The sequence below is a fragment of the Malaclemys terrapin genome, chromosome 1, assembly GCF_027887155.1.
Source record: "Malaclemys terrapin pileata isolate rMalTer1 chromosome 1, rMalTer1.hap1, whole genome shotgun sequence".
Classification (NCBI taxonomy): Eukaryota; Metazoa; Chordata; order Testudines; family Emydidae; genus Malaclemys; species Malaclemys terrapin.
The window spans coordinates 156,024,789-156,037,969 of NC_071505.1; the positions used below are offsets into that span (position 1 = coordinate 156,024,789).

Here is a 13,181-nt window from a genome sequence, read left to right on the forward strand (position 1 = left end):
GCTAAATGTTAATGTAGAAGCTTCTCATTGAGCATGCCAATACATAAAACTAGTTCACTGGAATTCTGTGTGTTTCTGCAGGCTCAAGATGAAGTCATAGGAGTTCTTAAGGCTGAAAAAATTGACCTGGCTTTGCTTGAAGCACAATATGGCTTTGTTACTCCCAAAAAGGTATTAGAGGCGCTCCAGCGAGATGCTATTCAAACCAAGGCTGCACAATGGCAAGAGGATATATATGAAAAGCCTATGGGAGAGGTATGTATAGTATTATTCAATATACACACATAGGGACTACCCATCAAAGTCAATAGCAGAAGTCCCATTGACTTCAGTGGGAGAAGGATATTGCTCTCAGACTGCACATCCCATATGGACTACCAGGTAGTAGACCAAAGTACAGAATACACTTTGGTGTAAATTACAAGGCATCAAGATCTAATTGATTTAGCATGGACCAAAGACCCAAGACATTCTAATTCTGGCTCCCACAGCAATTTGGTACATGACCCTGGAGAAGTAATTTAATCTCTCTGGGCAAAATTCAGCAGGTGAAACTCCATTGCAGTCAATGCATTTAGCCCACAAGGTTTGTTTTCCACATACTCCTCCGGCTGGAAAGGCATAACAAGTGGGGTCTCGCAGGGATCAATTCTAGGTCCGATTCTATTCAATATCTTCATCAATGATTTAGATACGTGGCATACAGAGTACACTTATAAAGTTTGCGGATGATACCAAGCTGGGAGGGGTTGCAAGTGCTTTGGAGGACAGGATTAAAATTCAAAATGATCTGGACAAACTGGAGAAATGTTCTGCAGTAAATAGGATGAAATTCAATAAGGACAAATGCAAAGTATTTCACTTCGGAAGGAACAATCAGTTGCACACATACAAAATGAGAAATGACTGCCTAAGAAGGAGTACTGCGGAAAGGTATCTGGGGGTCATAGTGGACCACAAGCTAAATACAAGTCAACAGTGTAACGCTGGGATGTATTAGCAGGAGTGTTGTACGCAAGACACGCAAAGTAATTCTTCCACTCTACTGCGCGCTGATTAGGCCTCAACTGGAGTATTGTGTCCAGTTCTGGGAGCCACATTTCAGGAAGGATGTGGACAAACTGGCGAGAGTCTAGAGAAGAGCAACAAAAATGATTAAAGGTCTAGAAAACATGACCTACGAGGGAAGATGGAAAAAATTGGGTTTGTTTACTCTGAAAAAGAGAAGATTGAGAGGGGACATAACAGTTTTCAAGTACATAAAGGGTTGTTACCAGGAGGAGGGAGAAGAATTGTTCTTCTTAACCTCTGAGGATAGGACAAGAAGCCATGGCCTTAAATTGCAGCAAGCTAGGTTTAAGTTGGACATTAGGAAAAACTTCCTAACTGTACAGGTGGCTAAGCACTGGAATAAATTGTGTAGGGGGAGGTTGTGGAATCTCCATCATTGGAGATTTTTAAGAGCAGATTAGACAAACACCTGTCAGGAATGGTCTAGATAATACTTAGTCCTGCCATGACTGCAGGGAATTGGACTAGATGACCTCTCAAGGTCCTTTCCAGTCCTATGATTCTATAATTCTATACTTATTTACTTCACCAGAAGAGAGGAGGGAAGTTGTAGTAAGTGTTGACCTTTAAAAATTAGCCTAATAACTATGTTGTTTAATGCATCAGTTTGCTTTCTGGAGGACCAAATTCATATCTGGTGCAAGCAGACACATCTCCATTAACTTCATGGGAATTTCTCTGCTTGTGCCAGGTGTGAATTTGGTTCTAAGGGCTCAACCCTGAGTCCTTGCATGTCCTACGCTCCCAATGGAAGTTATGGGTGCACAAGAACTGTAGGATCTGGCTTTTTACCATTTATTAAAATTACTGAAGGTTACAAACTTCATCAAGGCAGAAATGCAACACTGATAATTAAGCAACAGAAGTCGTCCTTTCTGAACTATGTTTCTCTGACTTTAAATTGTGACCCCCAGTGTATATCACTTACATAAAAAAATCTCTTTATATCAGTTAATCCAAATAAATTCTTGAATGTCCCCACTTTCATTCAGATAAACATAATTTTAGTGCTCATTATAGATTACTGTTATTAAAAAAAGTAATGAACAAGACTTCTTCCACCAAGTGTTTTCCAGGCTCTGTAACAGAAACATACCCCAGGATACAGAGTTCATTTCACAGAAAATAATGTCAGCCAAAAGGTCAGGACTCATTTCAGGAGCTCGAAGGTTAAAATCTCTAGCTATAATCTAAAACAGAAAGTTAAACTGCAGAAGTTAATTTATTTTAGAACACCGTGGCATTATGTCATAGATACTTTGAGTATGAATAGAAATTATTTGAAAAACAGTCAAAAGAAGTTTAAAAGCTAAGTGCAGTCTGCTATTTTGCATAAGTTTAGGCACAGTTTTTTCCTTCTAACACTTAATGGCACCAAAAGGATTTTTAACGTACCTGGACTTAGCAGTTACAAAGACAGAGATAAACATTCTGAGCATGGCAAAAATATGATGCAGATCCATGGTACACCATACATTTCAGTAAACCAAAGGACTGACAAATGGCATAGCATTTTTTCCATTTTATTTATTTATTTTAAGTTTTAGGGATAAATTTAGTTTTTTGTTTGCTTTTTGTACATATGTATGAGAAGTGAGGGACAACCACACTGTGGGGAAAAGGACTGTATGAACTTCCTCATGTAGCTCTGGCAACGTACCTCAGCCCTGACCTGCAAAATGCCTGCTGTTCTGGCTCCTCTTGAGCGTTTCTCCCAATCTTGACAACTATGACACAGTTTTATGATGTGGATCAACACCTTCAAGGGGCTAAGGGCAGAATGCCCAAATTCAGGTTAAACTGTGATTTGACTCAAATGTTAAGTCCGATGAAGAGTACCCCTCAGGCAAGAAAAATACACTGCTTTCTCCCTCCTTGAACAGATTCCAAGAGACACTGTAAGGGCAGGGAACTTGGCCTTTTAACCAGGAAGAGTTTGAGGATCCTCATGCAATCTGATTGATCTCAGAGCATCTTAGGGCTTGTCTAGACTACCGCTCAAGTCGATGTAACTTACGTTGCTCAGAGGTGTTAAAAAGCCACCCACCTGAGAAACGTAAGTTACATCAACTTAACGTCGTGTCTATACCATGCTATGTCAGCGGGAGATGCTCTCCCACTGACATAGCTTCCACCTCTCATTGAGGTGGAGTAATTATGCTGATGGGAGAGCGCTCTCCTGTCGCCATAGCACGTCTTCACCAGACACGCTACAACACTGATCCATGATCAAGAACATGTTGTAATTTTTACACAGGGTGTAGCTTATATATGGGATGTAGCTTATTTTCATTGGGATGAAAGGAGAGAGGGGTGATGTTTAGGTGGGATAGAGGATAGGTGTGAGAGACTCCTATGTGCTTGCTGGTGAGGGTAGGCTGAAGTAAACATTGGAAGAAAGAACAGGAAGATGTTTTTTGCGGTGGGAGGGGGAAGACAAAGGTGGATGAGGCAGGATAGGAGTAATCAGAAAGGATTCCTATTGGTCTTGAATTGGACAGAAAAGAGTTCGGACTTCAATTCCAGCTCACAAAAGGAATGTTACTTGCCCAGGCTGGAGTTGCACTTCTCAAACAATTCCCTCATGTCAGGCAGAGAGGTTCTCTTCTCGGAGACCTCTTTCAGAATGGAGTCCAGGATGTTAGAGGAGAGCGAGGAAATGAAGCTATGACGAGACTATTCCCCAGAGGGTGAATCTAGAAAAACTGTGAGACACAGCCCATGAACTGAGGATGTAAGTTCAAGATGAATGGACCTCAGGTCAATGCTGATGAGGCTGAAAAACCCCAGCAAGGCACATGGAAGATTTCTATTGATCAAGGAATGTTGTCTTACATTTGAAATAGCTACCCTGGAGGTGTATAAGCTGCAGATGGAAGTGGTCACAGTCTGCTAGCTGGCATGTTTTCCTGACTATATTATCCACTTTACGATCAAGATTATCACAGAAGGAAATTACAGGCTCCAGGAACCGGTCTGAGGGTTTGAAATGAGATGCTACTGCGTGAGCCCACATTCGTGTGGGCCAGTCAGAGATCATGAAAGGCATGATTCAGTCACAAGGTTCTTTGCAGGTTCTTGGGGCAAGAAGGAAGGGAACCAGGGGCCTAGCAACCTACCATGAACAAGGAAGAGCCTAGTCCGATGACTGTCCCTACAGAAAGATGGGCAAACAAGCCTCATCCTCTTGGGCATTAGACTCTATTGGAGAAATCTTCAGGGTTTTAGTGGGATGGGAGAATAACTAAACCCATTCCTCCACAGAGACTCCAGGATTCTCAGAAGAGATCTGAAGGCTCAGAGTACAGGTCCAATTCTCCTTCCTCCAGAGACTCCCAATATGAGATAAAAAGTGAGCAGGTGGATATTTTGGCTCACAGCCAGAAGAAAAGTCCCACGCGATTACTGAGGTGATGGCTTGAGAATATGCAGAAAGAGGGTCTCCTTTGGGAGATTCTTGGGTTAGGGAGAAAGAAGAAATACCCTACTGGGGACAGTAGGGAGGCCATGAAGAATTGGCTGATCCAGTCTCTGACCTTGGGTGGAAGCCCTCTCCAGATAAATCAGCTTAGGACAGGAAGTGGCTGGGTGTTGCCTATTCCAGGACTCCCCCTATGAGTCTGAATTTGCTAGGTTTTACTGGATGGTATATTCCCCTTCTATCTCTGGTAGTGGCAAGCCTGATCCCATCTGACCTTGCTATCACTGCAACAGGATGGCAGGGAGAGGGACTCTACACAGAACATGCTCACACAGGAGTTGTATTTTTCTGTCCTTCTTCCCTCATCTTTTTTTTTTTCTGCTCCATTAGGGCTCTGAAGCCTTAAAGGCTTGGGGGAGGGGGGGGAAGTGTGTGTGTGACACCTTGAAGAGACTGTACCAACTGCAGCTGCCTCTGAGAGGCAAGAGAACAATTTGGGGATAACTCTATTCTATTCTATACTAGTTTTTTGTACTACCCTCATTACTGTAGTATCTGAGTGCCTTCCAGTAGTGCTTTAAGAAATGTGAATAACGCCTGTCACATGTGATTCATTTGCTTGCCATGTCTGTCTACCTTGCCTGCTATAGGGCAAGAGACTGGCCATGGATAAACCTGACTTCAGATTGGTTGCCACTTGTCTGATAGATGAGAGGAAATGCACCAAACATACTGGAGGCAACTGCATGATGGAAGCCCTTTCCCCAACTTTGAATATTTTTTTTTAAAAGACGCGGATACGAGGATTAACAGTCTCCTCTCTTTTTCTATTTTAATATCCCTTCAGATTTAGAACTCTCTATGGCCACTGGTAAATTAGCTGTAGATCAGCTGAAGCTCAGAAATTTGCCATCACCTTCCTCTCTGGTCAGACTCCGAAGGGTCCTAAACTGAGATTTGTCCATCATGCCTCCGGGGGAGGGGGGTGGGGTGGGGTGGGGTGGGGGGGTTGGGGAGCTAACATCTTGTATCAGTCTAGCCCCAATCAAGTTTTAATCCATCTGTTCAAGTCCAATGCCAATCAGTTGAGAGAAGTATGCACTCTTATCACCTATTAAACAGAGCACAGTCAATGGCATCTCTATGATCTTGCAAATTTTGGTCACAAATTTCAAATGCCCATAGGAGAAGGCAGGCAGTGCCCATGGATTACAGTCATGGGGGCAAAAAGTAACATCAATGCTGGAAACTTGGTAGCTGGGACAAATATATTTTGTCTAAATAAATATTTGGCTCAAACTGTTGAAAGGGAGTGAAAAAATGCCAATATGTATTCAGAAAGACCCAAATCTCTCTCTGCACAGTGCTTTATCATATATAATCTAAAACCAAAGATTATTCACACACACATACTCTAACAGTGGCATTATTAATTAATTTATTCATTCTCTGAACATTAGGATTTATATAAAGAAAAGCAACTCACTCAGATTTTATACTGGCATAGTGCCACTACACATAAAACAGCCTAGAGAAAAAGTTTAAGAATCCAGCTCCAGCACAAAAGATATGAGGCATGCTATTCTGTTTTGATTTTAGATACCAGTGGGTGGTAAAATGTTTCTAAATGATTAAATTCTTGTGACCTTCTAGCTTGTGAAACTATTCATCGTTACGCAAGAACTAGCCTCTCACATTTTCCATTGTATTGCACAGTATGTCCAAGTGTTAGATCTAGCAAAAACACACAGCTAGCAAGAACAAATTACAGAACAACAGATCATTTAATTAAGATTTTGTAATTATATTTTTAGTGGACATTTACAGGGCTGCTTGTTAGCACTCTCTGGGTCTTTAGTCAGAGACTGTATATAGAGCCTATTTTTTGCAGATGCAACATTTGGCCAGAGAGTTTTGGGAGCAATCATGCTTATTTAGAATTCTCACATCCAGTGTCTTTACTGGGATCGCAGTTCACATTTTCCAATCCTAGAGTTGTAGGTACCAAGTATGATGGTTTAGGGATATCTTTACTTTTCACCCTTCCTCCCTTAGTGTCTCAGAGTGCACTTCACCAGGTGACAAGCCCTGTGCATACACCTCTTTCAAAGCGGAATCAGAGGCGTGGCCATCACCCACCCACTTAGCTTCCAGGCCCACCCTGATCTTAGCGGGGTGTAATACTGCCACAGCGGCCCAGAGCGTCACTGAGGCACCTGAGCTCCAGGATGGAGCTGTGCACCCGCCCTTCAGAAAGTTACGCTCCAGCAGCTCTGCCTGCCCATCTTCTGAGCTGCCCCATGCATGTGCCCCGCTTGGCAGGTGAAGCCTTGTATCTGCGGCACCAGGATAGGGAGAGGTCATGACATCGGGGGAGTAGCTGAGCTAGTACAATCTGTCATTGCCCGTCCACCTGAAAGTCGGACCCACCCAAATTTCCACTCCTAGCTGCTCCACTGAACAGAATTCCACAATTCTCCCACTCTGAGACCTTGTCCTCTGGCTACAGCACTCTGTGTACCAACCGTGATTGCTCAGCAGCTCTGGGCTCAGCTACATACAAAACTTCCCTTCAGGAGCTGTGACAAGCAGTGAACACAGTGACCCTAACAGTCTTTTCAGAACAGAGTATTGTTTACTCTTACTCAAAGGTACAATCAAAGCATAATGCAAGAGTATTCTGTTAAAAAAACTCCTAAACAGTCTATACATCTATCTGTCCTATCTAGAGGCTTAGGCAAGCCTAGTTATCATCCTCACCTTCTGGGGACTGAGGTTCAGTCTGCTCCCCAGAGTCCTTGCCTCACTTTCCGCTCTTCTACAGGAACTGTCCTTTTATCCACACCAAAGTCTTTGTTAGTTTCCTGCCTGCCGCTGCCCCCTCTCCCGCCAGGTTACAGCTCTCAGCAAGGCCAGAGGCAAAACTTCCAAGTGAATGACATCTGCATTGTCCATTAAGTATCAATGAATGGAACAATGTGAATTTTTTTTCCACTTCCCTGCATACATACAAGTAATCACTGCTTTAATAAACCTCCTGTAATTACAGCAAATACCACAATGGAACTCCAAACAGATAGAACATATAATATTCATAAAATACTATGGGGAGCTCCCATGTCCTTCACACCAAGAATCACAAAACAGGAATATTTTCGGCTTGTTAATACCATTTATTTATATCTGATTGACTACCCTGGGCATGCACCTCCAACAGTCATTTATATGCTGGGAAACCAGTCATTCCTTTATGTTTGGCTTTAAGGAAATGTAAGCCAAGAAGTTTCATTATGTTTTCTAAGATAGCAATTTCCATCCTGTTGGAGTCATATACACATTTTTGAAGCAATGGTCATATGGATCTCTCAGTTTTTGGCTTCCTTCCTCCCTGTCCCCACAGATACCACCCCAAAAAAATCTCAAGCCTCACACCTCCTATCATGGCCTATTTTCCTGCATTCCCTTATATCATTGACTGTGACTCCACTAACGTCATCAGGAGAAACTCACCACTTATTGAAGCATGCTCAGCAAGTCCACTGAATTGTCAGCTGAGCCAAAGTGAGGGTCTCCTCCATGCTTATTTATAGTCAACTTTTAGATTATCTGCCTGAAAGCCACCTCATCTGAGAGCAGGAGACTGCATGAACTTTAACAATGTGTGGAGCACAGTTTTAGCAGTCTGATGCAGACACTGTGTAATGGGATGTAGAACACTTGCTTTTAGAGCTGGTTAGAATTTTACAATTTTTACAAATTTTGAAATATTAAAATATCAAAAAAAAAATTGGGAAATATTTCAAATTAATGTTCCGAAAAATTTCCCTCTGTTTTTTGACCAACAATAGAGCTAGTCAAAATATTTCAGTTTTTGGAATTCCTGTCTTTTAATTTAAAAGGGGGAGGTTTAAAAATAATTGAACTTTCTTCTTTTCCATCACCAGCTCTACTTGCTCCCCAGTGAACAAGGGGTTAACTTCAGCTCAGTCTTGCTATCCTTTTGCACATGTGTTTTGGGGAAGGGCTATAACTGTAGCTGTTTACGAAGCAGAAGAGAGCACTGAGAAGGTTGGATTGTGCACAGTAGATACACAGGAATGGATTGGACCCCAGAGGTTGGGGAGTTTTCTGATTAAGTTGAATTATTCCACAAAGAAGAAACCATGCTGACTGGGGCAATCTACCACTCATCCACTATGGCTGGGCAAACTAATCCAGGAAGAGAGTATTTTTATGGGTTTTGGATGAAGTTTAGCACTCAAACAGTCTTATATCCTGACTAATGAACAAGAGGGCCATAGCAGACCGTCCCCATGCTCTCTCTAACATATATAGACCTTAAGGCCCAAAGGGAACATCATGATTGTCTACTCTGATCTCCTGCACATTGCAGGCCATAGAACCTCATCCCTCATTCCTTCAATAGACCCATAACTTCTGGCTGAGTTACAAAAGCCCTCCAGTCTTGATTTAAAGACTTCAAGTTACAAAGACTCTACCATTTTACTCTAGTTCAAACCAGCAAGTGACCCATGCCCTATGCCACAGAGGGAGACATAAAACCGCCGGGGCTTCTGCCAATCAGACCTGGGGGAAATTTCCTTCCCGATCTCAAATATGGAGAACAGTTAGACACTGAGCATGTGAGCAAGACCCACCAGCCAGACACATGGGAAAGAATTCTCTGTAGTAACTCAGAACCCTCCCCACATATAAAGGGACTGAGAATCCTTTTTATTTACAAGTCTTCTCTAACTAAATTATTTAGAAAGTAAATACTTGGATAAGAGAGTCGTCTACTTTATACTCCTCCTATACATTTTTGTGTAAGAGGGAGATCTCAAGAACATCCTAACGGCCTGCTTGGAACCATCAACCCCAAGTTAAAAAAAACCAATGTTACCATGCTTGCCATCTAGCTCCAAAGTACCATACAAATCATAGATAATAAGCTACATACAAAGAAGAGTGTCACTACAGATCAGAAAAAGTGCCACAGTAAATAGGAAAGAGGACAAAATAAGGGCTGTAGGCTGACCTTTCAATCCAACTCACTTCAGTCCTTGGAACTCATGGCAGAATCCAGCCAAATGTGCTGCAAGATGAAGTCTTGGTTACTGGGAGAACTAGGTTTCAAATAAGAACTCAGAGAGACTCTCTTTCAGCCCAGCAAGTCAAGACTTTCTTGGTCAAAGGACTTCCAATCCTGACTGAATGATGCAGGCCGGGGAGGAGCTGTTCCATTTTATGTTTCCCTTAATCAGGAACAAATCCAAGCCACTGTAATAATCAAGGTCTTTTGCTACTTCAGAGAAGAGCTGAAACTGACATTTATGGAACTGGATGACTTATTCTCATTCTTAGTTATGATTGAAATGGAACTTGAATTTACGTACATCATGGCTACACAGAGAACTTTTCCTCAACCAATAAAGAGTGCCGATAAAAGACAGGAAGGGTTATTTCCAAAATAAGAAGGAAGAAGACACATATGAAGAAACCCATATGAAAAACAATCTTTTCTGTTTGAAATGTCATCAACTTGAAGTTCACAGTCCTGCCAATGCTTCAGATTGCCACATATGTTTGGGCTACCATTGCAGATATGGTCCATCTGTCATCCTCTGAATACTGCGATGTCATCAAGATTGGCACAATTCAGTTAGCAAACATCTATGAGCCTCCTAGCATTAGTTGGGGTCAACAGATCCTTCCAAGTTTACAGCTGTTTATGTTGGAGACTTCAATAGCCATCATACAGCTACCAATCATCACAAGCACAAAGAGGCACCAATGGAACCTGCACAAAGCCAACTGGGAGAAATACAGCCAGGCACTGGGACAGAGTACTGTAACAATACCACCCCACCACATACTGATAGAGTGGGCTTACAGGCATTTCTGTAGAGCGATCTACAAAGCAGCCACCAGAGCCATTCCACACAGATATTGCCCTGTGTACATCCCCTGCCTTGAAGAGGCGTGTGCTGCTCTACTCAAGCAGTGAGTCACCTGGTCACCCGGACATGGACGATCACTTAATCGAAGTTTTGAGCTGTGCTCACCAAGCTGGATGAGAGAAAAAAAACAAAGAACCTGGACTTTACTCATTCCAGCCAGAAATACTGGAGTTTACTTCGTTGCCTTGGAGTTGCCCAGCAACCAGTGACACCAAGCTGATCATCTGTGAGTGCTCACCAAGTAGCCAGGCATCTGTTTCACATGGGAAAGACACCCTTGGAAAAAGAAGTGAAGATTTGAGTCCAGAGAGAGTGGAGGGTATTCCAAAGGCAACACAAATCCAGAGCCTTGAACCATTCACAGTTCCAGAATTGGACAGAATGCTAGATAACATCAAGTCTGGCACTGCTGCTGGCTATGACAACATCCTTCCAGAGTTCCTGAAAAATCTTGGCCTGCTCTTGGTTGGCCCAATTCTTCACAAGGGTCACCAATGAAGAAAGACAGACGAAAACCTGGCGCATCTCAAAAGTCATTGGCCTCCCAAAACCACCACCTAGTAAAAACCAGGCATCACTCTACGTGCTGCTTTCTATGTGGCTCAAGATTCTAGAGCATCTAATTTTACAGCAAACACCACCAGAGGTACAAAACACCTTGAATGTCAAGCAAGCAGGCTTTCAACAAGGTCGAAGCACATGTGACCAAGTACTTCCCTAACCACATTCATGCAAAACAGTTTTCAAAGAAACCTTGAAAACAGGCACTATTTCCCTTGACCTCACTGCAGCATACCACATGGTGTGGCACATGGGTTTACTTGTTAAAATATCAAGAGTCCTCCCTCCATGGGTTACTGATGCCGTCGAACTGCTACTCAAGACAGACGGTCCAGAGTACATGCGGGTGAGAAAACAAGTGCTTGGAAAAAACAGATGAATGGGTTATCCCAGGGGTCTGTTTTAGCCCCAATCATGTTCCAGCTATACATCAATGATCTATTATCCACCCAGTCATGGAAGTTCATTTATGCAGACATTTGCTGCAAGCTACAGGCTCAGACTTTCTCCGAGCTAGAGAAGACTCTGAGTGAAAATGCTACAACGCTGGTCGACTACTACAAGACTGTCCCTAGAACATTCCACCTCCACCATGCCAATGCTAAAAGAGAACTAAACATCATAATGAATGGCCAGAGGCTGAAGCATACCCAGCATATCGAGGGTGTGACCCTCGACTGAACACTGACATACAATAGCCACCTAAGCAAAGGTCAAGTCATGCAACAACCTTCTCAGCAAATTAGCAAGCTCTTTTTGGGGAGCGGATGCTCCAACCCTAAGGACCTCAGTCCTTGCCATCTCGTACTCAATAGCAGAGTACTGTGCATCAGTAAGGAGTGGGTTGGTACATCCCAACTTGTTGATGTGCAACTCGGCTCAACAATGCGTATCATCACAGGAACTCTCTGACTAACTTATCTTCCATGGCTTCCAGTTCTGAACCACGTTGCTCCCGCTTACATCGGGGGGAGATTGCAGCTGGCAAGCTGCTTGAGAAGGTATGTGCCAACCCATGATTGCCCTTGTTCAATGACCCTCTTAGCCTAGAAGCCACACATCTTTCATCATGACACCAACTGTGGTTGAGGCTGCCAAGCCAGGACATGACAGCGGAGTCCCTGTGGCAGGAAGACTGGTGCTTTAACACCAACCACCAATCAGTTCCTCATCACCAACCCTACTGCTCGCCCGCCTGGCTTCGACCTGTCATGTCATCAGTGGCCCTTTCTGAACCGATTCCGGACCGAGCAAGGCCTCTGTGCAGCCAATCAGCACCATTGGGGTCTTCGAAACAAGCTGCAGCTGCCTTGCAGATCGAACAATGATACACATTGTCAAGGAGTGTCCACTAACCAAAATCAATGGTGGGCTCCAGGAGCTCCACTTGGCCACTAAAAACGCTATTGCTTGGCTCCGCAAATACACAAATGCTATATTAATAAATAAATGCTTCTGAGTTTGTCACTGTCAGCATCACCAAATAAGTCAACAACAATTAAAGAGGAGGAAAGACAGCCTACTAGATCTATCTTAAATAAACCATAAGCAGATCAAAAAAACTGCAGAAAGCTTACAAAGAATCTGGATCAGGTACTAGGGAAGATACTGGGACCCACAGGGGAAGAACAAAGAACGTTCGCTCATCCAAGCAACTCATGTTACACTCTAGACAGAAAGGCAGAGATATAGTCCTTACATTTTCCATCATCTCTCATCTTGGGAGAACCTTGAATGAGCATGAACTGACGATGACCCATAATGCTCTTTGGTATTAAATTCTTTGTAATGAGTGGTGGCCTGGAGAATCTGAGGCCTCCAGCATTTCTATGGGCCCATGGAGTGCCTTATGGGGAAAAGATGCAGAAAGATGAAGCAATTGAAAGCTAGAACTAGGCTTGCTTTACCAACATTGATGATTTCTGAATTTTTTTTCCTGTTAATAGAGTAAAATACTAAAAATCAGTCATGACCTACTAAAACTGAATGTGGTTAAAAGAAGACCCTAGCCTTATACCACAGACTTACCTTTCCAAAAAAAGGAAATTAACATGATTGAGTCAACATAAGAACAATGACAGCCTTCTGAGAAGAAGGAGGTGAAGTAACAAAGGGACAAAGATTCAGAATTCCTCCTAGTTTCTCTGGCTGCTGAGCAATGCCTCCTC

The 13,181-nt window shown here is 43.0% G+C and overlaps 2 protein-coding genes across 6 annotated transcripts in view; one reads left to right on the forward strand and one right to left on the reverse strand.

Moving 5' to 3' along the window:
* CMSS1 (cms1 ribosomal small subunit homolog) overlaps positions 1–13,181 on the reverse strand; it is a 360,808-nt gene that overhangs the window by 238,363 nt on the left and 109,264 nt on the right. The window lies entirely within an intron of this gene.
* Positions 1–13,181, forward strand: part of FILIP1L (filamin A interacting protein 1 like) — a 296,405-nt gene that overhangs the window by 184,587 nt on the left and 98,637 nt on the right. For 3 of the 4 annotated variants that reach the window (XM_054044711.1, XM_054044746.1, XM_054044701.1), the window contains one exon: positions 82–255. In XM_054044711.1, the coding sequence (XP_053900686.1) occupies positions 82–255 (174 nt within the window). Of the gene's footprint in view, positions 1–81; positions 256–4,429; positions 4,482–13,181 lie in introns of those variants that run through there. The other variant, XM_054044720.1, reaches the window with a different exon arrangement.